At 51.9% G+C, this 26,269-nt stretch overlaps 1 protein-coding gene across 4 annotated transcripts in view; it reads right to left on the bottom strand.

Moving 5' to 3' along the window:
• Window positions 1–5,038: 5,038 nt before the first annotated feature.
• Window positions 5,039–26,269, bottom strand: part of CSNK2A2 (casein kinase 2 alpha 2) — a 21,376-nt gene continuing 145 nt past the window's right edge. The window contains exons 1-12 of one of the 4 annotated variants that reach the window (XM_077289012.1): window positions 26,105–26,269; window positions 21,976–22,087; window positions 21,719–21,820; window positions 21,560–21,610; window positions 21,426–21,485; window positions 11,152–11,235; window positions 10,925–11,035; window positions 10,755–10,856; window positions 8,448–8,548; window positions 8,153–8,301; window positions 6,819–6,907; window positions 6,074–6,739 (exon numbers count right to left, since the gene is read on the bottom strand). The exon at window positions 26,105–26,269 is cut by the window's right edge and continues 121 nt beyond it. In XM_077289012.1, coding sequence (XP_077145127.1) covers window positions 6,831–6,907; window positions 8,153–8,301; window positions 8,448–8,548; window positions 10,755–10,856; window positions 10,925–11,035; window positions 11,152–11,235; window positions 21,426–21,485; window positions 21,560–21,610; window positions 21,719–21,820; window positions 21,976–22,087; window positions 26,105–26,208 — 1,053 coding nt within the window. In that variant the 5' untranslated portion in view covers window positions 26,209–26,269 and the 3' untranslated portion in view covers window positions 6,074–6,739; window positions 6,819–6,830. Of the gene's footprint in view, window positions 5,301–6,073; window positions 6,740–6,814; window positions 6,908–8,152; window positions 8,302–8,447; window positions 8,549–10,754; window positions 10,857–10,924; window positions 11,036–11,151; window positions 11,236–21,425; window positions 21,486–21,559; window positions 21,611–21,718; window positions 21,821–21,975; window positions 22,088–26,104 lie in introns of those variants that run through there. The other 3 variants (XM_077289011.1, XM_077289009.1, XM_077289008.1) reach the window with 3 other exon arrangements.

Here is a 26,269-nt window from a genome sequence, read left to right on the forward strand (position 1 = left end):
GGAACCCAGTTCATGTCCGATCTGATGGAAAGCCTCTGCGAAAAAATACAAGTGCAGCATGTTGTGGCCAGCATCTATCATCCCTAAACCAACGGACTCTGCAAGCGTTTTAACGGAACATTAAAGCAAATGCTGAAAATGTTGGTGGAGACTGAAGGGAGAGACTGGGAGCGGTACCTCCCCCATCCGTTGTTTGCCTACAGAGAGGTACCCCAGGCGTCTACAGGATTCTCCCCCTTTGAACTGGTCTATGGGAGGAGGGTCAGGGGGCCACTTGATTTGATTAAGGACTGTTGGGAGGACAATCCCAGAACTACTGGAGTATCAGTGGTTGAATATGTACTGCGGCTCAGAGAGAAAATGCAAAAACTGAGCAACCTGGCCCATGAAAACATGACGCAGGCCCAAATCAAGCAGAGGGTCTGGTACAACCGTAATGCCAGACTGAGGGCATACGAGGGGCACAAGGTTTGGGTGTTGGTCCCTATGGTACAGAATTGCAGGCCACAGGGGAGGGACCATACACTGTACATAAGCGGCTAAATGACGTTATTTATGTGGTGACACTAGATGAGCATGCAAAGTGTCAGAAAGTATTTCATGTGACTATGCTAAAGGCTCATCATGACAGGGAGACCTGTGTCTTACCTGTCTGTAGCCTGCCTGAAGGGGAGGCCGATCTGTTACTAGATATGGGGGCTGGGAATCAGTGCATGGTGTCCCTAGAGTCAGCAGACTTTAACCCTGAGCTATCCCACAGTCAGCCGTCTGAGCTAATTGGGGCACTCAGCGAGTTCACCGAAGTCTTCACAGGGGAGCCTGGGAGGACACACTTAGCAGTTCACCATGTGGACACTGGTACTAATCCCCCAGTACGGCAGTCTGCATACCGTGTGTCAGCAGAGGTGAAGACACATGAGGGAACAGGTAGAGGAGATGCTGAAACTCAAGGTGATACAAAAATCCCAGAGTGCCTGGGCCTCCTGTGGTTCTTGTCCCAAAAAAGGACCGTACTACCCGGTTCCGTGTAGACTACAGGAAATTAAATGTGCTGACTACATGTGAGGTCTACCCCATGCTGAGGATAGACGAGCTGTTAGAGCAGCTAGCTAAAGCATCGTACCTCACCATCATGGACCTAAGTAGGGGGTTCTGGCAGATACCCCTGACCAGAGCTCAGGAGAGGTCTGCTTTTATAAAACCATTCGGGTTGAGTTTCTGGTGATGCCATTTGGTATGAAGAATGCCCCTGCCACCTTCCAAAGGTTGGTCAAACACTTATTGGAAGGATTTGATGGTTTTGCTGTCGCTTATCTTGATGATATAGCCATTTTTAGTGATTCTTTGGGAGGATCACCTCGTACATCTTTCTCAGGTGTTGCAAAGGCTTAAAACCGCAGGTCTTACTGTTAAGCCAGGGAAATGTCAGGTAGCCATGCGGGAAGTACAACACCTAGGACACCGGGTGGGGGAGGACAGCTAAAACCTGAGCCAGGGAAGGTAGAAGCCATTACAGCCTGGGCCACCCCACGAACCAAGAAGCAGGTACTGTCCTTCCTGGGGTACGGCTGGCTACTGTAGGTTTGTACCAAACTACAGTGCTCTGGCCAAACCGTTAACTGATCTGACCAGGAAGAAACTTCCCAAAATTGTCTCCTGGAGTCCTCAGTGTGAGGAATCATTTTCTGCCCTAAAGTCAGCATCGGTTAGTTCACCCGTCCTTCAGGCCCCAGATTTCACTCGCAGGTTTGTAGTGCAGACAGATGGCAGCACCTATGGGCTAGGTGCGGTTCTCAGCCAGGTTAACCAACAAGGTGAGGAGCAGCCAATTGTTTACCTAAGCAGGAAACTCCTGCCCAGAGAAGTGGCTTATGCCACCATTGAGAAGGAATGTTTGGCAATTGTGTGGGCTCTGCAGAATTTGCAACCATACCTCTATGGGAGCAACTTCACCGTGATCACAGATCATACCCCATTGAGTTGGCTCAACAGAGTAGTTGGGGACAACGGGAAATTGCTTAGATGGAGTCTGATATTACAGCAATATGATTTCACAATTCAGCATAAGGGAGTCAATCATGGCAATACTGATAACCTATCTCGCCAAGGTGGGGCAGAACCAGATACGTGCTCAGAAGCTGACCTGTAAGTCAACCCCCGGGCACGTTCATAAGGAGGGAGGTGTGATGAAATATGTATATATATCTATATGTGTGTAGTGACATATGTCTAGGGTTATATGTGTAACTAGCAGTAGTTGAACATCTGTCCTGAAGGCTGCATGTCTCACCTAAGTGTTAATATGTATTTTCCTGAGACTTCTGTCTCCAAATCTCACCATGGGGTCGTGCTGGGATCCAAGAAGAAAGGGAACATTTGACACCTCCTAGCTCTTGGAAGAGCGATGTCAATTACGGCCTGATAGTATCTCTGTGAGAACGTTTACACAAATAATCTCAAGAGAAAATAACATTCTTTAGTAGCGCGGCCGTGGTCCAATCAAAAACAAACAATTATGATATTAACCTGAGGGGCTGGTCAAGAAATCTGACCTCCAGACCAAAGCTATAAATTAGACCTGTATACCAAGAACCGTGTTCACATAATGGGGGCGGCCGAGCTGGTATAATCCAATCTACATTCATCCTACCCTCAGGGAGCAGAAGCAGGCTACCAAGTTAGATGATTTCTGTAAGTTTTCTCCTGTTATTTTATACTGTTTTGCATAAGTTGTATGTCTTTTTATTATATTTTTATACCTTTTTCTTACTGTAAGCACTGGACCTTTTTGTATTAAAGTATAAAACTTTACCAAGTTGAACCTTGAATGTTCTAACAAATCCATAGCCTAAGGTGTGTGAGCCTTATGAGTGGTAGACATTATTAGTATTAGTAATATTTCCAGGACTCATCGCCCGTGTATTTGGTGAGTGGTGGCAGCATGCATGAGCGGGTGTGTGATTTATGCTCCCATTACAGCATAGGACAGAGGTTGAATGCTGGACCGAGAGTGGGGAGTTAGATTAACCCTTGCAGGCACAACCCCAAATCACTTGCTGAGAGCGGATATGTGACGAATTAGTGACTCCATGGAGAGTGGGGATCTGTGACAATGTGAAATTGTCTCAAATAATGCAAAAAAACAAAACAAAAAAAAACCAATTTCATAATAATATAGGAACAACAATACTAATGTTTTACCTCAGGAAGAGTTCAGAAGTCAATATTGTGTGGAATAACCATGATTGTTAATCCCAGCTTTCATGCATCTTGGCATGCTTTCCACCAGTCTTTCACACTGCTCCTGGGTGACCTTATGCCACTCCTGGTACAATAATGTCAGCCGTTCTTCTTTGTTTGATGGCTTGTGGCTATCCATCATACTCTTGATTACATTCCAATTGGTTTTTAGTGGGGTTCAGGTCTGGAGATTGGGGCTGGCTATGACAGGGATTTGATGTGGTGTTTCATCCACACCTTGATTGACCTAGCTGTGTGGCTCGGCACATTGTCCTGCTGGAAAAACAGTCCTCAGAGTTGGGAAACATTGCCTGAGCAGAAGGAATCGGCTGTTTTTCCAGGATAACCTTGTATGCGGCTTGATTCATACGTCCTTCACAAAGATTAACCTGCCCAATTCCAGCCTTGCTGAAGCATTCCCAGATCATCATTCCCAGATCCTCCAAAATACACAGTGGGTGCAAGACACTATGGCTTGTGCGCCTCTCCAGGTCTCCGTCTAACCATTAGACGACCAGGTGTTGGACAAAGCTGAAAATTAGACTCATCAGAGAAGATTACCTTACTCCAGTCCTCTATGGTCCAAAACTTATGGTCTTTGGCAAACTTCACCTGGCTTTTCTTTGCTTCTCATTGATGAAAGGCTTTTTCCTAGCTTTACATGACTTGAGTCCTGCCTCTAGGAGCCTGTTACGAACTGTTCTTGCCGTGCACCTCACCCCAGCTGCCATTTCTTTTGTAGGTCACTTGATGTCATCCTGCGGTTACTGAGTGACATTCGAATAAGATGACGGTCATCCCGGTTAGTGGAGAGTCGTTTTCGCCCGCTGCCGGTCAGTAGCTTTGTTGTCCCCAATGTCTGCTGCTTGACCTTGTTGTAATGGACTGACGTCTTAGACATTTCAAGGATGGAGGCAACATGATGCTCACTGTGCCCCTCTGCTAGTAAAGCCAGAATTGAGCCCTTCTTTTCCTCACTCAAGACTTTTCTTTTCAACTCCTTTGGCATGGTTAAAAGTAATTTTTTCATTCCTCTTCCGTTTGGGATATTACTAGCACTTGTTTTGCCATCCAGCTTGTCCTATTGCAGGAGGATTGTGAACACCACAGTAGGGTTTTTTATACTTTCCTTCGTCAAATAAGATTTGGTTCAGGTGATCACCTAATCAGAAGCACATTAAGTAGAATGAGGTGTCCTCTGGTGGGAATTCACCTGACACTGGAATGGAATGGCTGTCAGACATGGAGAGAAGCGATTTTTATAAAACTGTGCAGTGGGCTCTTCATTTTTGCCAGAGCTGTATATGTGGCCAGCATGGACGCTGTCAGCATAGACCTATATTCCCCTCATATACAGACTATATATAGACCCCTTGTATATCCTCCTATATAGACTCCTCCTATATAGACCCCTCCAATATCCTCATATAACCTTAACACCCCTCACCCCATGTATAACCAGCACACCCCTCCTGTATATAACCAGTAAACCCCTCCCACTGTATATAAATATCATACCCTCCCCCTCATATATAACCAGCACCCCCTCCCCCATATATATAACCAGCACCACCTCCCCATCGTATATAACTAGCATACCCTCCCCCTCATATATAACCAGCACATCTCCATATATAACCAGCACACCCCTCCCCCGTATATAACCAGCATACCCCCGTATATAACCAGCATACCCCCGTATATAACCAGCACACCCCTCCCCCTTGTATATAACCAGCACACAGTCCCCCATATATAACCAGCATCCCCCTGTATATAATCGGTATATGGGACCATTGGCGTCAGCTGTTATAATGAGGTTTTTATTCTCGGGGGTGTGAGGAGGCCATTATCTGGGACAGTTCAGGGGGCAGCAGCAGCCCCTCCATCACACAAGACTCCATTGTTCTCGATCATCAGATGCTGACAATTGTCTGTGGCCTCAGGGCTCGACCCTCACTAGGCCTCTGTGTCCGGCAGACACTGTGCTACTATCACAGCAACACGGAGGAGCCAGAGCACAACGTGGCCCCCGGGGCCCCCAACTGATGTCATGGAATCTGTGGAGACAAAATAGTAAGAGAAACGGACGATACCATGAGGTATCCGGGCCCCCTGACATCAGCCAGGAAAGTGACAACGGCGGGCGGCTGACACCCGTATAAGACCCGATGTAACAGCAGAAAAGAGACAGCAGCTCTGGGGGTGACTGGAGGATAAGACCCGATGTAACAGCAGAATAGTGAGTGCAGCTCTGGAGGTGACTGGAGGATAAGACACAATGTAAGAGCAGAATAGAGATCGCAGCTCTGGGGGTGACTGGAGGATAAGACCCAATGTAACAGCAGAATAGTGAGTGCAGCTCTGGAGGTGACTGGAGGATAAGACATGATGTAACAGCAGAATAGAGACCGCAGCTCTGGAGGTGACTGGAGGATAAGACATGATGTAACAGAAGAATAGAGACCGCAGCTCTGGAGGTGACTGGAGGATAAGACATGATGTAACAGAAGAACAGCTCTGGGGGTGACTGGAGCACAGCATGTGAAATTGTCGCCATTGTGAATTACAGAGGTACTTATATCCGGGCTTCCGTCCTCCAGGGTCTGATCCTTTATATCCACACAGGCTGGGATAACAATAAGACATTGAGACCCCTCCCCCCAAACCAGGGAGAGACCCCTCCCCCAACCTGGTTAAGACCCCCCCCCCCACCTGGGAGCGGCCACAGCCGGTTCCTCGCTCCAGGACAGTGGTGCCTCCAGAGCGTCCTGCTCTAGCACCACCCGGTGGAGAGCGGCGGTGCTGCAGCAGCCGGACACAAGACGCTTCCTTCACACACAGAGTATATTTATCACATCCCAGAATGCATTGCACAGAGCAGACACCAGGACCTGGGCTCCGAGGTAGCTTATAACACGCCGCGTCCCTGCAGAGCAGGCGGGGGCTCCGCAGACCACCCGCCACCAGCAGAGACGCCCAGCTAGAGTAAGACTGGCAGCGCCGGGGCCTTGGCACCAGAACTAAGAACATCCCTGGGTATTGGTCAATTATAAAACATGAGAAGCGATGGCTGGGGGGGTATTGCTGCTTCAGGGGGCACCGGTGACATCGCAGGAACGGGGAGACCCCGTCTCCACTGCTGTCTGCAGCCGGGCCTCTGATTGGTTGCAGAGCTCGGCCCACCCTGGTTTCATCTGACAACCCTACAAGGAAACTCCGTCCAGAAGGCAAAGGGTTAAATCACGGTACACAGAAGCTTCCTGTCCTCAGCAGGGTGTGGAGGGCGGCGGTGTGGCCCCCGGTGAGGGTAGTGGTAGGGCGGCAGTGCGGCCCCCATGGGAGGGCGGCGCTCGCTGAGGGCTCTGACCTGTCCATCATCTCAGTAAAATAAGGGAACTGGGTTGTGGTGCTGCTGGGTCCGAGAGTCCACCTCCACCGCAGCGACGAGCGCGCCTGGCTCCGCCCACACAAACCAGGTGACATCAGCAGCGGCGTTCTGCAAGGGAAAAAGAGGCCGGTCAGGGGGCAGACAGGACCACACGGGGGCCGGGACTGGAGAAAGGAGAATTACCCACAGTCCCCTGTTCTCATCGCGCTGTGGAGAGGCTACCAGAGAGCACGTTACTGTCTGTCTGAGCCGCTGACTGCTCCTTCACCACCGGATCTGAGGAGGAAAGAGAGAACAAGGTGATTCAACCGTAGCCTGGGGCCCGGATGGGTAGCCTGAGAGGAACCAGATGGGGCCAAGGCGGGCAGCTTCGCAGGAACAGAGCAAGGCTTGGATGATCAGCCTGAGAGGAGCAGGGCAGGACCAATGTGGTCAGCCTGGCAGGAACAAGGAGTGGCTAAGATGGACAACCTGACAGGAATAGAGTGGGGCCAAGACAGGAAACCTGACAGGAACATGGCGGGGCCAAGATGGACAACCTGACAGGAAAAGGATGGGGCCAAGACTGGCAACCTGACAAGAACAGGGCGGGGCTAAGATGGACAACCTGACAGGAAAAGGATGGGGCCAAGACTGGCAACCTGACAGGAACAGGGTGGGGCCAAGATGGGCAACCTGACAGGAACAGGGTGGGGCCAAGATGGGCAACCTGACAGGAACAGGGCAGGGCTAAGATGGACAACCTGACAGGAACAGGGTGGGGCCAAGATGGGCAACCTGACAGGAACAACAGGGAGGGGCCAAGACAGGAAACCTGGCAGGAACAGGGCAGGGCTAAGATGGACAACCTGACAGGAACAGGGTGGGGCCAAGACGGGCAACCTGACAGGAACAGGGTGGGGCCAAGACGGGCAACCTGACAGGAACAGGGTGGGGCCAAGACGGGCAACCTGACAGGAACAGGGTGGGGCCAAGACGGGCAACTTGACACGAACAGGGCAGGGCTAAGATGGACAACCTGACGGGAACAGGGTGGGGCCAAGACGGGCAACCTGACAGAAACAGGGCGGGGTTAAGATGGACAACCTGACAGGAACAAGGAAGGGGCCAAGACAAGCAGCATGACAGGAACAGGGCGGGGCCAAGACAAGCAGCATGACAGGAACAGGGTGGGGCTAAGATAAGCAGCCTGACAGGAAGAGGGCGGGGCCAAGGTGGTCAGCCTGACAGGAAGAGGATGGGGCAAAGACGGGCAGCCTGACAGAAAGAGGACAGAGCCAAGACGGGCAGCCTGACAGGAAGAGGATGGGGCTAAGATGGGCAGCCTGACAGGAAGAGAACAGGGCCAAGATAGGCAGCCTGACAGGAAGAGGATGGGGCCAAGGCAGGCAGCCTGACAGGAAGAGGACTGGGCCAAGACGGGCCACCTGACAGGAAGATGGTGGGACCCCAACAATAAAGGAGGGTGATGGAAGAAGGGTGTTGTCAGTATCATAGTGGACACTTGTTATCAGGACTCACAGAAGTATGGGTGCTCCATGGCCTCTCGGGCAGTCAGTCTCTGTTGATGGTCATAGCGCAGTAACTTGTCCAGCATGTCCAGGGCCTCCGCACTCACCAAGTGCCGGTTCTCACTGTGCAGGAAATTCTCCCAGCGCTTCCGGGAATGTCTGAGGAGAAAGACGATGAATGTCTGAGAAAAGAACCGTGAGCATCATGGACCCAGCCGACAAAACGCGATGACCCCGGGGACCCAGCCGCCAGAGCCCAGTGACCCCAGAGGGCAGAGATACAAGGCGCAGAGCTCCGTACTCACTGTCCCAGGATGTCGTTGAAGTGCGGGTCCAGCTCGATGTGATACTTCTTCAGGTAGCCATACAGCTCGTCAGTGCCCAATACCTTGGCAATGCGCACCAGCTGCAGAAAGAGAGAAAGGATGAGGAGCAGCTGCTGTGTCCCCCGATAATAGGGGCACATGATTACACCCCGGCTGTCGTCTGTGCACAATGAGCTGATGATGGCAGAACAGCTTTACCCCCTTTCTGTCTCGGCTATTTTCCATCTTTACTCTCCGGAGCCATAACTGCTATTTTCCAGTAGTCAGAAGAGAGGGGAGATCCTGCAGATATCCCCGGCCGGTTACTGTGTTGTTACAGACCAGAACTTCACTGACCCCTATAGTCAGGACAATAACACAACTGTCTGACGAAGGAAATTCTACCGAAACGCGCGTCGGGGCGCGTTGTGCACACGGACACTAACCCCTAAAGGTATCCTGTATGTGTATATTGTTGAACATAAAGATCCATAGAGCAACTATTAAGGTGCATATTGAATCAAGAAGTGTTAGGCTTTTAAAACGTTACAACTTTATTAATATACAAAAACTACACACAATAAAACACAAAGTTTTTTTTTTTTGGGGGTTAGGCAGAGACTGGTGTGCCTCACGTGGCTGGCAGCAGGAAGCATAGCATCGCATTATACTGCCAGGTAATATGTATTTTTGTGGTTTTTGTTTATTTTTTCCATTCGCATATGCCATGTATTGATTAGCAGCGGATCTTGTCTTTGCAAGACTTATTTTACATTGGCAAAGTGACGCCTTGAATTCATTGGTGTTCGTTGTTGTTATGATGTATACTAAAGGAATTTAGCTGCTGCCTTACAGGTGCACATGGAGATTGCATTGCATTGTGTGACTTAAAGGCCGGCTTGTCTGCATTTGTTTTTCAGAAACCTACTGCTGAAATCTATGCACAGTGCTCTGACTTAATACTGTGTTGCTGAGCACAATTACTGTGTTAGTCCATTTTTATATGTTACAAAATTGAGTAACTGCAGCTGTCCTGTAAGAACCTTTTAAACTTCATAATATTGAAAGCTCGGGTATTAGTGTACTGATAAGGTGCTGCAATATATTCCTATTACATCAAATACTATTAAAGGACATGATAAATTCCAGCGGTATTTACCCAACTATGTAACCACACTATATTGAACTATTGGGTCAGATTAAATTTAACTATAGAAATTTCATTATTACCGTTTGCTCCTGCTAGCCTTTGAATTTTTCTGCATTTTTCTGCCATAATATTTAAAAAAAAAATTTTTCAAAAACTTTTTTCAAGTTGATGAGGCATTGTTTTACTTTGTGTTTTATTGTGTGTAGTTTTTGTATATTAATAAAGTTATAACGTTTTAAAAGCCTAACACTTCTTGATTCAATATGCACCTTAATAGTTGCTCTATGGATCTTTATGTTCAACAGTTGATTGGAGTGTAGCCCATCCCTTGGCTTGGTGAGATGGGTTTGGGTCATATGTTTACATGTATGTGTATATTGTTATCTTTTTAATCACTTATTTTGGCTTTGGCAGAGCAGTGGCTCTGATATCTATACTGGCTCTGGTACTTATACTTGACCGGTGTGAACACTTTATGATTGCTGTGGCACTTGTTCACTTTATCTATTGATGCACTTTGTTATTATCTACTTATATGCTAATGATTGATGCACTTTTTTAAAATTTCAAACAATATATTTTGTAACATATTGGAAGTTTTTCACCATTCCACCTTCACTTATTATTAATTATTCTACGTTGTTCCAGCATCAGGTCACCTTTTAATTATATTGTGGGTTATTGTATAATTATTTATTAATTAATAATACTATTATATGTCCTGTGGTGCACTTTTTATTTTTTAATTATGTTATGTAATTTGACCATCTGCTATTAAAATAAAGATATATATATATGCATATCATAGCCTAGTATTCCTCTGTCTTTTAGTCTATGTCTTTTGGGTTTTGTTTTTTTTTTTGTCTCCTATAACTGTAGGATCGACGCCGTTCACAAAATGAAGCCTGCTCCAATTCCCCTGAAGACGAGTGTCACCTGGCGGCCCCTATACCCCCCGAAGCCCAGACGCCATGTCTGCTCTTCCACAGATAACCCTCTTTAGAGCTGTTCACAGCAGGCCATAAAGCAGATGGCGCATTGACTTCTGTATTTTGCTACATAACTGACTCTTTGTAATCCTTAATACAAATAATATGAAAGTACTGGAGGCGGCAACTCCCGGGGGATCTGGACGTGACCCCCATCTCCACACTCACCTGGTCATAATTGTCCTGACCGTGGAAGAACGGCTCCTTGCGGAATATCATGCTGGCCAGCATACACCCGAGGCTCCACATGTCCAGGCTGTAGTCATACATCTGCGGAGCACAGCAGGCGTCAGCTCGGTACGAGTCAGCAACGCACGCCCCACAATGCCGCTCCTTACCTGATAATCCACCAGCAGCTCCGGACCCTTGAAGTATCGTGAGGCGACACGCACGTTGTACTCCTGCGCGGGGTGATAGAACTCTGCCAGTCCCCAGTCTATGAGACGAAGCTGCAAGACAGAAAGGGTTAATATCCCACATGACTGCAGGGCGCACGTCAGACACGTCACGTGATGCTCGGCCCCCCGCCAGTGTCTGTTGGTCAGCCGCCGTCATACGACCCTACCTTCTTCTGCTGGTGATCGATCATCACGTTGTGCGGCTTCACATCTCGGTGCATCACCCCCTGACTGTGGCAGTAATCCAAGGCCTGCAAGAGCAAGGAGCGCCCATGACTACATGCACAAGATGCCGAAGGTCTGCAGCTGGGGGCCAGGACACATTCACAAAGCCAAAACTCGGGCAACAGATCCTCTCCCACCACAGCAATGTGCTGCTATCAGAGCTGCACGCAGACAGGAACGACCATAGAGGTCACCCTGTGTACAGACAGGACCGGCCATAGAGACCACCCTGTGTATCGCCAGTAACGGCCATAGAGACCACCCTGTGTATCGCCAGTAACGGCCATAGAGACCACCTTGTGTACCACCAGGAACGACCATAAAGACCACCCTATATACAGACAGGACTGGCCATAGAGACCACCTTGTGTACAAACATTACCCAACCATAGAGACCACCATGTGTACCGCCAGTAACAGCCATAGAGACCACCCTGTGTACACACAGGATCGGCCATAGAGATCACCATGTACTGCCAGGAACGAACATAAAGACCACCCTGTGTATAGATAGGACCGGCCAAAGAAACCACCCTGTATACCACCAGGAACGACCATAAAGACCACCCTGTATACAGACAGGACCGACCATAGAGACCTCCCTGTCACGGATCCCATTGAGCTGCCACCAATTTGTCACTTACCCGCTCTTAGCACGCAACTTGGGGTTGCGCCGGTAAGGGTTAATCTATCTCCCCTCTCTCAGTCCAGCATTCAACCTGTCCTATGCTGTAATGGGAGCATAAATCACACACCGACCCAGGCCACACACCCGCTCATACACGCTGCCACCACTCACTGAACACACGGGCGATGAGTCCCGGAATATTACTACTACTGTCTGCCAATCAGCAGGGTCACACAGTTTAAGGCTATGGATTCTTTACCGCATACAAGGTTCAGACTTATTAAAGTTTTAAGCTTTAATAGAAAAGGTACAGTGCTTACAATAAAAAGGGTATAAAACATGGTAATAAGACATACAAATATGCAAAACAATGAAAATAAACAGGAGAAAACTTACAGAGATAGCTAACTTTACACGTGCGGCGCCGATTCTTTGGAATGCACTACCTAGGTTAATACAATTAATCCCCAATCCCCACAGTTTTAAGCGTGCACTAAAAACTCATTTGTTCAGATTGGCCTACCGCCTCAACGCATTAACCTAATTATCCCTGTGTGGCCTATTAATAAAAAACAACAACATAATCACGTTCCTCCATCATGTTCTCATACACTTTATGCAGTTAATAGCCTCTGTGTCTGTACTGTTACATACTTAGGCAGTTAACTGGTTCATGCAGCTTTACATGAACACCCGAGCCTTACACTATGGCTGGTCCAAATAACTAAAGCAATTGTTACCATCCACCTCTTGTGTCTCCCCTTTTCCTCATAGATTGTAAGCTTGCGAGCAGCAGGGCGCTATATGTTGGCGCTATATAAATAAAATTATTATTATTATTATTATAACTTTGTAGTCTGCTTTCTGCTCCGAGGGGGTGGGGGAACGAATATGGAATGGAACACATCAGCTTGGCTGCCCTCAATCTGTGAACAACTTTGTATGCATACGAGCCTAATTTATAGTTAACTTGGAGGTCAGATTTCTAGAACAGCCTCCCAGGTTAATATTATAATTGCTTGTTTTTGATTGGACCACAGCAGCTCCCCCAGTGAATATATTATTTTCCTCTGAACACCCTTTGCCTAAAGTTTCTCACAGATAGTGTCAGGCTGTAATTGACATCTCTCTTCAAAGTAGCTAGAAGGTGTGAAATGTTTCCCTTTCCTGGTTCCCAGCAAAGCCATCTGGCAACATTGGAGACAGCAGACTGCCCTCCCAGGACAACATATGCTGTGACCCCTGTAGTCTCAGGACAGATGTTAAATTACTGCTGGCTACACATATAAACCTATACATATTTCACTACACACATATATACCTATACATATTTCACTACACCTCCCTCCTTATGAACGCGCATGGGGGTTGACTTATAGGTCAGCTCCCGAGCACATATCTGGTTCTGCGCCACTTTGGCGAGATAGGCCATCAACATTGATCGATTCCTTTCTTATGCTGAATTGTGAAATCATATTGCTGTAATATCAGACTCCATCTAAGCAATTTCCCGTTTTTTCCAACTACTCTGTTGAGCCAACTCAATGGGTTATGATCTGTTATCACGGTGAAGTTGCACCCACAGAGGTATGGTTGCAGCTTCTGCAGAGCCCACACAATTGCAAAACATTCCTTCTCAATGGTGGCATAAGCCACTTATCTGGGCAGGAGTTTCCTGCTTAGGTACAGAATTGGGTGCTCTTCACCTTGTTGGTTCACCTGGCTGAGAACTGCACCTAGCCCATAGGTGCTGGCATCTGTCTGCACTACAAACCTGCGAGTTAAATCTGGGGCCTGCAGGACGGGTGAACTAACCAATGCCTACTTTAGGGCAGAAAATGATTCCTCACACTGAGGACTCCAGGAGACAATTTTGGGAAGTTTCCTCTTGGTCAGATCAGTTATCGGTTTGGTCAGAGCACTGTAGCTTAGTACAAACCTCCTGTCACGATCCAATTTTGGATTTGTGGCAGATCTGGTTTCCATCAGTTTAAGACCTTTTTTCCTTTCTGGTCATCGGGGGTTAACGCACTTTTCCCCACCCCGCGGCCGCTGGTGTTATTGCATTGCTGCTGGGTCAGCTGATGTTGGTGGTGACCACTCCCTCCAACCTTTAAGAGGTCACCTGGTTCATCAACTGACTGTCGGTGTTGACTGTCGGTGTTGACCCGGGTGCTGCAGGGGGACTTCGGCATCGTTGAAGACAGCGCCGGCAGTAACAGCGGTGACGTCACCGCTGTGCTCTGCTTTACGGCCGGCGCTGGCACATTCAGTGCAGGGAAGCTCTCGGCAGCAGCGCGAGCATATTAGCAGCGCTCATGCCGAAAGCAGTTTTAACCCTGTGGACGCCGGGGGACGTGACAGACATCAGAATGTGAGTATGTACTGTTTTTTTTTTTAACTTTTACAATGGTAACCAGAGTAAATATCGGGTTACTAAGCGCGGCCCTGCGCTTAGTAACCCGATATTTACCCTGGTTACAAGTGAACACATCAGCGATGACAGCGGGTGATCAGCGACCAAAAAAAGGTCCTGATCATTCCCATCGACCAACGATCTCCCAGCAGGGGCCTGATCGTTGGTCGCTGTCACACATAACGAGATCGTTAGCGGGATCGTTGCTACGTCACCAAAAGCGTGACGTTGCAACGATATCGTTAACGATATCGTTATGTGTGACTCAGCCTTAATAGTGACTGTACGTAGAGTGTGTTAAGCTTTGTTTATTGATGTGTGCTGATATGCTAATAGTGCTACCTTGATCCCATCACCATTGTTTACCTTTTCTTGATGTTGGACTGAAGGACCCTGGGTAATTCTAAAACTAGCTTACATGCCTTGGGTATAAAAAGACTCAGAGATCACATCCTGGGAGACTGAAGTAACACAGAGCTACCAGCCAGACATTCTGCAAACCACCCAACAGACAAGAGAAAGGACTGCAGCCAATTCATCATGGCACCATCACGAGGGACACTGATCTATGATTCTATAGGAAACAACCTAGGGGTTTTCGGCTCCGGTTGGAAGGACACAGATCTGATCCAGTGACCATCTCTGAACCATGGATATGTTTGGAGAAAGCCAGGTTTGGGACCCGCTGGTCGCCTGGTTCAATGGAGATGGTCAGATAAGCCAGGTGGTGGCTCTCGTGTCAACTGGCTTTGGACCTTGTATGGACTCTATGGACAGTTCTTGGTCATCTCCCTATGCTTGTCGTTACCTCTTCTCTGTGTGTGCATCCACAGATGAAGTAGCGACCCTGGGAGCTCTGACATCATGTCAACTGGCTTTTGACCTTGTAAAGACTCTTCAGGATCTTAGCCGAGGGTCTGTCGGACCCGGCTGAAGAACACAGGACTGCTCTCGGATATCTCCCTACGCTTGTCGTTACCTCCTCTCTGCGTGCATTCACAGATGGAGTAGCGACCCTGGGAGCTCGGACGTAACATCTACCATTATCTCGGCGAGTCAGCGGAAGGGTGAGGCCCTGTAATGTGCACCATCTTGGGGTAATTGGGGGAATTGTTCTGTTTGCTATTGTGTGTTGTGGTTCAATAAAGTATTGCCACACTGTTTTACCTTAACCCTGTGCTGTCTGTGTAGTATATTGCCCACTGGGAGATAGAGCGGGCGTTCAATGGTATGAGCCGTGGTCCATGCAGTCTTGCTAAAGAAAGCCGGGCCAGCGGACGAGAGCACCCACTGACCCCGTTTCTCCACACCCGGTATGTCAAAGACCTCTTAGGCGGAGGGGTCAGAGGAGGGTGGTGGTTCCCTCGGTGCATAGAGGGGGTATGAGTTTGGTGACACGGGTACGCCTCTCTTGTCGGTTCTGTTAAGAGTTCACCATCTTGTGGCAGACGCATGCGTGAAAATAAACGTTCAGGTCCGGACCTGTGTGTGAATGATTACGTATGGGTGTCCACCAAAAATATCAGGTGGAAGTGTGGTACTGGAATCTGGAGTTCGAGGGTAATCGGGCCATATCGGGTGTCAGCCATTGTCAGCCCGAAGACTTACCAGCTGGAGTTACCCTCAGTAATGCCCATACACAACTCATTCCACAGGTAAGCGCTCTGGAGATTTGTGCCGCCTAGGTTGTCATCTCCATCGTGCTGTGTCCACCGTAAACCTGAGGGTCAGGAGACTGACCAGGTTAACTCTGGTGAATCGAGACGTCCCCACTATAGGTTGTTTACTGGTGAGGTTTGGTGTTGAGGGTCCAGAGGCCCTTCATTGAAAGGGGGGTACTGTCACGATCCAATTTTGGATTTGTGGCAGATCTGGTTTCCCTCAGTTTAAGAACTTTTTTCCTTTCTGGTCATCGGGGGTTAATGCAGTTTTCTCCACCCGGCGGCCGCTGGTGTTATTGCATTGCATTGCTGCTGGGTCAGCTGATGTTGGTGGTGACCACTCCATCCATCCTTTAAGAGGTCACCTGGCTCATCAGCTGTCGGTGTTAATTCATTCTACAGCGACCAAGCTGGGAGTAGGAGCTTGCTGGGAACAGTTGTTTTACTGCTGTGTCCGGTGAATCTGGGTGTTTCTTCCCACTGTGCTGTGCCTTGCAGCATTAAGCTAAGTGTTTTTTTCCTTTACCTTGTATTTCCTTACCCCGTGTTGTATTAGTGCAGCGGTGAGACCAGTGCTCTCACCTGTCAGTTCCTTACTTAGGGATAGGTGCAGGGCAAGTGAGGGACTAGGTACCCTGGTCGGCAACAAGTTGAAAGAACCCGTATAGGGACGGTAGCAAGATCAGGGCACATCTGCAGGCCAGTGCAGGAGGTGCCCATTCCCCCAGTCCCTACCGACAGGGCCCACCGTTGTAATTGTGTCCCCGGTGTTCCCTTGTGTGTTGTGCTGTTTGTGACAGACCTATGGTTGGGTCGTTTTATACCGGGTCAGTCACTTCGTGACACCTCCTATAGTAGCCAGCCGTACCCAGGTAGGACAGTACCTGCTTCTTGGTGTGGACCAGGCAGTAATGGCTTCTACCTTCCCTGGCTCAGGTTTTAGCAGTCCACCCCCCACTCGATGTCCTAGGTATTGTACTTCCCGCATGGCTACCTGACATTTCCCTGGCTTGACAGTAAGACCAATAGTTTTAAGCCTTTGCAACACCTGAGAAAGATGTACGAGGTGTACCTCCCATGAATCACTAAAAATGGCTATGTCATCAAGATAAGCGACAGCAAAACCATCACATTGACCAACCTCTGGAAGGTGGCAGGGGCATTCTTCATACCAAAGGGCATCACCAGAAATTCAAACAGCCCGAATGGTATTATAAATGCAGACCTCTCCTGAGCTTCTCTGGTCAGGGGTATCTGCCAGTATCCCCTACTTAGGTCCATGATAGTGAGGTACGATGCCTTAGCTAGCTGCTCTAACAGCTCATCTATCCTCGGCATGGGGTAGACCTCACATGTAGTCAGTACAGTTAATTATCTGTAGTTTACACAGAACCGGGTATTACGGTCCTTTTTTGGGACAAGAACCACAGGCGAGGCCCAGGCACTCTGGGATTTTTGTATCACCTTGAGTTTCAGCATCTCCTCTACCTGTTCCCTCATGTGTGCCTTCACCTCTGCTGATACACGGTATGCAGACTGCCGTACTGGGGGATTAGTACCAGTGTCCACATGGTGAACTGCTAAGTGTGTCCTCCCAGGCTCCCCTGTGAAGACTTCGGTGAACTCGCTGAGCGCCCCCATCAGCTCAGACGGATGTGGGATAGCTCAGGGTTAAACTCTGCTGACTCCAGGGATTCCATGTACTGAGTCCCGGCCCCCACATCTAGTAACAGATCAGCCTCCCCCTCTTCAGGCAGGCTACAGACAGGTAAGACACAGGTCTCCCTGTCATGATGAGCCTTCAGCATATTCACATGAAATACATTCTGACACTTTGCATGCTCATCTAGTGTCACCACATAATTAACATCATTTAGCCGCTTGTGTACAGTGTATGGTCCCTCCGATGCGGCCTGTAGTTTATTCTGTAACATAGGGACCAACACCCAAACCTTCTGTCCCTCTTCATAGGCCCTCAGTCTGGCATTACGGTCGTACCAGACCTTCTGGTTGATTTGGGCCTGTGTAACGTTCTCATGGGCCAGGTTGCTCAGTTTTTGCATTTTCTCTCTGAGCCGCAGTACATATTCAACCACTGATACTCCAGTAGTTCTGGGGTTGTCCTCCCAACAGTCCTTAATCAAATCAAGTGGCCCCCTGACCCTCCTCCCATAAACCAGTTGAAAGGGGAGAATCCAGTAGACGCCTGGGGTACCTCTCTGTAGGCAAACAACAGATGGGGGAGGTACCGCTCCCAGTCTCTCCCTTCAGTCTCCACCAGCATTTTCAGCATTTGCTTTAATGTTCCGTTAAACCGCTCGCAGAGTCCGTTGGTTTGGGGATGATAGGCGCTGGCCACAACATGCTGTACTTGTATTTTCGCGCAGAAGCATTCCATCAGTTCGGACATAAACTGGGTTCCCTGATCGGTTAACATTTCCCTGGGGAAACCCACACGAGAGAACACAGTCAGTAAAGCATCCGCCACTTTGTCTGCTCGGATGGAGGACAGTGCCACAGCTTCCGGGTGTCGTGTAGCATAGTCCACCACTGTGAGGATGTACTTTTTGCCAGAGCTGCTAGGGATTGCAAGTGGTCCTATGATATCCACAGCCACTCATGGAAAGGCTCATCGATCACAGGCACTGGTATCAATGGAGCTTTCTGTGTATTCCCGGACTTTCCAACTCTGACAAACTACACATGATCGACAGTAATTGGCAATATCTGTCCCCATCTTGGGCCAATAGAAGTTATGTGTCAGGCGAGCTTTAGTCTTTTGTATTCCAAGGTGTCCGGCCAGAGGAATTTAGTGGGCAATTCTTAGTAATTGTTCCCTAAATGGATAAGGGACGATCAACCGCCTTTCATAGTCCCAAGATTCTGTAGTATCGTCCGCCTTTCATAGTCCCAAGATTCTGTAGTATCCGTGGCGAGTGTCTCTGTATACAGTCTGCCCTGGTCCCAGTATACTCTGTCAGAAACAGCAGGGGGTCGGTCTGCAAGACATCTGAGCTCCTCCAGACTGACATCTGTCCGCAGGGCCTCCTGGAAGCTCTGTCAGCCTGCAGGCCCTGGCCTAGTGTGACTGCCAGGCCTGATCTGAAGCTGAGTCTTCAGTGTCTGCTATCATGGACCTTGGTGGGTCTGCCATGTGAGGAGGCTCCGGGGCCACAGTATGGGTCTCCTGTTCTGGCAGTTCTGTCTGAGACTCATCCTCTAATCTCTGGGCCTGAGTCTGAGCCGCAGCCTGACTCCGGGTCACAGCTGACACATATTTACAGTCCTGTGCATTGGGACATTTTCCCTCCTCGCACGAGATCTCAGGTGGGTCACTTGCTTCCACCTTCTCTGTAGCATTTACTTGCAAGGGAGGAACATAGTGGGACACCATCCTCCCCAGGTCTGTGCCTAGCAACACATTGGTGGGAATAGCCTCTGATACTCCCACTTCTCTCAATCCTTTCCCTGCTCCCCAGTCCGGGTACACACGGGCCATGGCACGGCAGGGCTGACCCCTCCAATCCCGGTTATGGACATAGTCTTTCCTGGTATTATATCGGCAGGGGTTATCATGGCTGGACGCACCAGGGTCACCTCGGCCCCGGTGTCCCTGAGACCAATGGTGACTTTATTGCCAACAGTGACAGTTCTCATTAGCCCTTGCATCAGAGCCGACCACAAAGAGGACAGATGGTGTGGACACAGACGGCTTTGTGGTTGTGCGTTTCTCCCTATCAGGGCAGACAGTGCTAACATGTCCCACTTTGTTGCAGGAGAAGCACCGGCGTGCATCGCCTAGAGAATGTCTATTCCCTGGGGCCCCACAGAAGGTGGGCTTGGACAGCACTGGTGATCGGCCGGCAGAGGGAGAAGGGTCCCCGTTTGGCTTACCTCCCCTCCAGCTGAATCCCGATGGCTTCCGCACCTCAGGCACTTTGTTAGCCACATAGCAGTCTGCAATCCTTGCAGCCTGATCCGCAGTTTGTGGCTCCCGATCACACACAAATTGTCGCACATCCGTGGGGCACAGGTGAAGAAATTGATCCTTGACCATTAGAATCATTAAGTACTCAAAACTGTTAACAGAAAGTCCCCTGATCCATAGGTGGAACGTGGTCCTCAAGGTGCTTACAACATCCGCATAACTGTCAGTTGATCCACGTTATAGGTTCCGGAACTTTCTCCGATACACTTCTGGTGTTAGGTTGTATTTCCTGATCAGGGCCTCTTTTATGGCCTCATAGTTCCCATCTAGTTCTGGTGGGAGGCCAGCAAAAACTTCCAGGGCTTTGCCTCTCAACCCAGGGGTTAGGTACTGGGCCCACTGCTCACGGGGTAGATGGTATTGCCTGCAGGTTATTTCAACCCCCCCCCGAAGGAAAGTATCTAAGTCTGTATCCTTCTCCATCATAGGGAAGTTTTCCACACGTGGTCTCCTTGGGAAGGGGTTAGCTGAGGACTGATACCCTGCTCTATTTGAGCCATCTGAAGCTGGAAAGCTCTGTCCTCCCGGCGTTCTGCAGCCTCTCTCTCAGCCCGGTCCTGGCGTTCTGCAGCCTCTCTCTCAGCCTGTCGGTGCTGTAGAATAAGCTGCATGCGCAGATTGGGATCACGTGTTCCCAGCTGTCGTAAGTCCATTTGAGGTGGACTCTCTCCTTGCCCAGATCTTCCAGCACTTTGCTCTATGTCCTGCTCGACCAAGGAGCGTATCAGCAGTTCCTTGGATTTGTCAGTCGTCTCTATTCCTTTTTGCTCACAGAGGTCGGTCAGAGCCTCTTTGCTCTGCTTCTTGTACTGGGCTGCCATATTGATGAACAGCCTTTGCCAAATAAAAGATAGAAAAGAAAAACGGGGAGGGGAAACTGTTTGCAAGTATGTCTAAGTAAGCACTGAGTTGAACATTGTAGAACAGGTGCACTCCTTGCAAGGATACCAATTCTTTAGTACAGGGAATAATTGCTTAAACCATGCACTAACGCTCTAATAGAAATAATTCTATCCCACCGTGCTGCCCCCATGTACAGAAAAGACGAACCATAGAGACCCCTCCTTTTACAGACAGGACCGGCTATAGAGACCACCATGTGTTCGAAAATGACGGACCATAGAGACCACCCTGTGTACCTCCAGTAACGGCCATAGAGACCACCCTGTATACTGCCAGGAACGACCAAAAAGACCACCCTGTGTATAGACAGGACTGGCCATAGATACCACCCTGTGTACCGCCAGGAAAGACCATAAAGACCACCCTGTATACAGACAGGACCGACCATAGAGACCCCCCATGTACAGAAAAGACCGACCATAGAGACCCCCCCTATGTAGAGACAGGACTGACCATTGAGCTCCCACCCCCCGTGTACAGACAGGAACAACCATAGAGAACCCCAGTGTATAGACAGGGCCGACCATAGAGACCCCCCTGTGTACTGACAGGACTGACCATTGAGCCCCCCCCCCCCTCCCCCCGAGTATAGACTGGACTGACGTCAGCTTCCACCGTACCTTCAGCAGCTCGTACATGTAGTAGCGGATGTCGTAGTCTGTCAAGATCTGGTACAGCTGCTACAGAAGCAAAGGAAACAGTCAGAAGGCAGCGCGGCCCCCCCCCCCACCATCTCGCTCTGTCCCGCACTCACCTTGAAGTCTGTGTTATTGATGTACTCAAACACCAGAGCTGGAGTCTTGGACTATGGAAGAAAGATAGAAGGAAGAATATAACCCCTATCATTCTTCTCCCTCCACCCCCACACGCCACTGCAGAGAAGGGGGTCACATACTCATGGGGGAGGACTCACCACAGGGTCCTTGATGGTGTCCAGCAGGCGGATGATGTTGGTGCCTCCCCGCAGGTTCTCCAGGATCTTCACCTCTCGCTTTATCTTCTTCTTCTTCACCGGCTGCAAAACCCAAATATCAGGGGGGAGAAAACGGCCGGGGGAGGGAGACAGAAAACGGCCGGGGGAGGGAGACAGAAAACGGCCGGGGGAGGGAGACAGAAAACGGCCGGGGGGGGTGGGGTGTCAGAAAATAGGGGCGGAGTAGATGTGCCCACCTTTAAGATCTTCACTACTACCCTCTCGTTGTTGGTGATGTTTATGGCCTCGAACACCTCGCTGTATTTCCCACGGCCGAGCTTCCGCACCAACTGATAATCCTCTTGGTTCCTGAAATGAAAAAGAAGAACGGGATTAAGACCCAGGAGACGAGCGGCGCCCGAAAATACCAAGCAGCAACCAGACATCCTACTCCCCGCGCCACATACTGCAAGTGCACTGCACCCCCATATCAGCCTGTGGCCATCTCCATACGTCCGCTGGGGGTCGGACCCAATAAGTACTCCCCTCCAGTCAGTGCCCTCCCATACTCCCCTCCAGTCAGTGCCCCCCTCCGTACTCCCCTCCAATCAGTTCCCCCTCCATACTCCCCTCCAGTCAGTGCCCTCTCCGTACTCCCCTTCAGTCAACGCCCCCTCCGTATTCCCCTCCAGTCAGTGCCCTCTCCGTACTCCCCTCCAGTCAACGCCCCCTCCGTATTCCCCTCCAGTCAGTGCACCCTCCGTACTCCCCTCCAGTCAGCGCCCCCTCCAGTCAGTGCCCACCTCCATACTCCCCTCCAGTCAGTGCCCCCTCCGTACTCCCCTCCAGTCAGTGCCCCCTCCGTACTCCCCACCAGTCAGTGCCCACTTCCATACTCCCCTCCAGTCAGCGCCCACCTCCGTACTCCCCTCCAGTCAGTGCCCCCTCCATACCCCCCTCCAGTCAGTGCCCCCTCCATACCCCCCTCCAGTCAGTGTCCCCTTCCAGTAAGTACTCCCCTCCAGCGAATGCCCCCCTCCAAATCCCCTCCAGTCAGTGCCCCCCTCCGTACTCCCCTCCAGTCAGTGCCCCCCTCCATACTCCCCTCCAGTCAGTGCCCCCCTCCATACTCCCCTTCAGTCAGTGCCCCCCTCTGTACTCCCCATCAGTCAGTTCCCCCTCCATACTCCCCTCCAGTCAGTGCCCTCTCCGTACTCCCCTCCAGTCAGTGCCCCCTCCGTACTCCCCTCCAGTCAGTGCCCCCCTCCGTACTCCCCTCCAGTCAGCGCCCCCTCCAGTCAGTGCCCACCTCCATACTCCCCTCCAGTCAGTGCCCCCTCCGTACTCCCCTCCAGTCAGTGCCCCCTCCGTACTCCCCACCAGTCAGTGCCCACTTCCATACTCCCCTCCAGTCAGCGCCCACCTCCGTACCCCCCTCCAGTCAGTGCCCCCTCCATACCCCCCTCCAGTCAGTGTCCCCTTCCAGTAAGTACTCCCCTCCAGCGAATGCCCCCCTCCAAATCCCCTCCAGTCAGTGCCCCCCTCCGTACTCCCCTCCAGTCAGTGCCCCCCTCCATACTCCCCTCCAGTCAGTGCCCCCCTCCATACTCCCCTCCAGTCAGTGCCCCCCTCCGTACTCCCCATCAGTCAGTTCCCCCTCCATACTCCCCTCCAGTCAGTGCCCTCTCCGTACTTCCCTCCAGTCAGTGCCCCCTCCGTACTCCCCTCCAGTCAGTGCCCCCTCCGTACTCCCCTCCAGTCAGTGCCCCCCTCCGTACTCCCCTCTAGTCAGCGCCCCCTCCGTACTCCCTCCAGTCAGCGCCCCCCCTCCATACTCCCCTCCAGTCAGCGCCTACCTCCATACTCCCCTCCAGTCAGTGCCCCCTCCGTACCCCTGAGTCAGTGCCCCCTCCGTACTCCCCTCCAGTCAGTGCCCCCCTCCGTACTCCCCTCCAGTCAGTGCCCCCTCCGTACCCCCGAGTCAGTGCCCCCTCCATACTCCCCTCGTCAGTGCCCCCTCCGTATTCCCCTCCAGTCAGTGCCCCCTCCATACTCCCCAGTCAGTGCCCCCCTCCATACTCCTTCAGTCAGTGCCCCCCCCATACTCCCCAGTCAGTGCCCCCTCCGTATTCCCCTCCAGTCAGTGCCTCCTCCATACCCCCCTCCAGTCAGTGTCCCCTTCCAGTAAGTACTCCCCTCCAGCGAATGCCCCCCTCCAAATCCCCTCCAGTCAGTGCCCCCCTCCATACTCCTCTCCAGTCAGTGCCCCCCTCCATACTCCCCAGTCAGTGCCCCCCTCCGTACTCCCCTCCAGTCAGTGCCCCCTCCATACCCCCCTCCAGTCAGTGTCCCCTTCCAGTAAGTACTCCCCTCCAGCGAATGCCCCCCTCCAAATCCCCTCCAGTCAGTGCCCCCCCATATTCCCCTCCAGTCAGTGCCCCCCTCCGTACTCCCCTCCAGTCAGTGCCCCCGTCCATACTCCCCTCCAGTCAGTGCCCCCGTCCATACTCCCCTCCAGTCAGTGCCCCCGTCCATACTCCCCTCCAGTCAGTGCCCCCGTCCATACTCCCCTCCAGTCAGTGCCCCCCTCCATACTCCCCTCCAGTCAGTGCCCCCCTCCATACTCCCCTCCAGTCAGTGCCCCCCTCCATACTCCCCTCCAGTCAGTGCCCCCCTCCATACTCCCCTCCAGTCAGTGCCCCCCTCCATACTCCCCTCCAGTCAGTGCCCCCCTCCATACTCCCCTCCAGTCAGTGCCCCCCTCCATACTCCCCTCCAGTCAGTGCCCCCCTCCATACTCCCCTCCAGTCAGTGCCCCCCTCCATACTCCCCTCCAGTCAGTGCCCCCCTCCATACTCCCCTCCAGTCAGTGCCCCCCTCCATACTCCCCTCCAGTCAGTGCCCCCCTCCATACTCCCCTCCAGTCAGTGCCCCCCTCCATACTCCCCTCCAGTCAGTGCCCCCCTCCATACTCCCCTCCAGTCAGTGCCCCCCTCCATACTCCCCTCCAGTCAGTGCCCCCCTCCATACTCCCCTCCAGTCAGTGCCCCCCTCCATACTCCCCTCCAGTCAGTGCCCCCCTCCATACTCCCCTCCAGTCAGTGCCCCCCTCCATACTCCCCTCCAGTCAGTGCCCCCCTCCATACTCCCCTCCAGTCAGTGCCCCCCTCCATACTCCCCTCCAGTCAGTGCCCCCCTCCATACTCCCCTCCAGTCAGTGCCCCCCTCCATACTCCCCTCCAGTCAGTGCCCCCCTCCATACTCCCCTCCAGTCAGTGCCCCCCTCCATACTCCCCTCCAGTCAGTGCCCCCCTCCATACTCCCCTCCAGTCAGTGCCCCCCTCCATACTCCCCTCCAGTCAGTGCCCCCCTCCATACTCCCCTTCAGTCAGTGCCCCCCCATACTCCCCAGTCAGTGCCCCCCTCCGTACTCCCCTCCAGTCAGTTCCCCCTCCATACTCCCCTCCAGTCAGTGCCCTCTCCGTACTCCCCTCCAGTCAGTGCCCCCTCCGTACTCCCCTCCAGTCAGTGCCCCCCTCCATACTCCCCTCCAGTCAGTGCCCCCCTCCATACTCCCCTTCAGTCAGTGCCCCCCTCCGTACTCCCCTCCAGTCAGTTTCCCCTCCAGTCAGTTCCCCCTCCAGTCAGTTCCCCCTCCAGTCAGTTCCCCCTCCAGTCAGTTCCCCCTCCAGTCAGTGCCCCCTCCGTACTCACCTCCAGTCAGTGGCCCCCTCCGTACGCCCCTCCAGTCAGTGGCCCCCTCCGTACGCCCCTCCAGTCAGTGCCCCCTCCGTACTCCCTCCAGTCAGCGCCCCCCCTCCATACTCCCCTCCAGTCAGCGCCTACCTCCATACTCCCCTCCGTACCCCCGAGTCAGTGCCCCCTCCGTACTCCCCTCCAGTCAGTGCCCCCCTCCGTACTCCCCTCCAGTCAGCGCCCCCTCTGTACCCCCCTCCAGTCAGTGCCCCCTCCGTACTCCCCTCCAGTGCCCCCCTCCGTACTCCCCTCCAGTCAGCGCCCCCCTCCGTACTCCCCTCCAGTCAGTGCCCCCCTCCAGTCAGTGCCCCCCTCCGTACTCCCCTCCAGTCAGTGCCCCCCTCCGTACTCCACTCCAGTCAGTTCCCCCCTCCAGTCAGCACCCCCTCCAGTCAGCGCCCCCTCCATAGTCTCCTCCAGTCAGTGCCCCCCTCCAATCAGCGCCCACCTCCATACTCCCCTCCAGTCAGTGCCCCCCTCCGTACTCCCCTTCAGTCAGCGCCCCCCCTCCAGTCAGCGCCTACCTCCATACTCCCCTCCAGTCAGAGCCCTCTCCATACTCCCCTCCAGTCAGTGCCCCCCAGTAAGGCAATGTGTCGTCCCATCCCGGACCCCTGCGCCCCCGGTTACCCCCAGTTCGGGATGTGCGCCTCATAGTCCCAGTATTCGCGGCTCCTCAGGCTGTTCACGTCGGCGTACACACGGGCTCTGCTCCCGGCCTGCGGGCCCGGCATGGCGGCTGGGGGTCTGGAGCTCAGGCCCCGCGGCCCCGGGATAGGGAGGCGGCGGGAGGCC

This window comes from Ranitomeya variabilis, chromosome 2 (genome assembly GCF_051348905.1).
Source record: "Ranitomeya variabilis isolate aRanVar5 chromosome 2, aRanVar5.hap1, whole genome shotgun sequence".
Taxonomy (NCBI): domain Eukaryota; kingdom Metazoa; phylum Chordata; class Amphibia; order Anura; family Dendrobatidae; genus Ranitomeya; species Ranitomeya variabilis.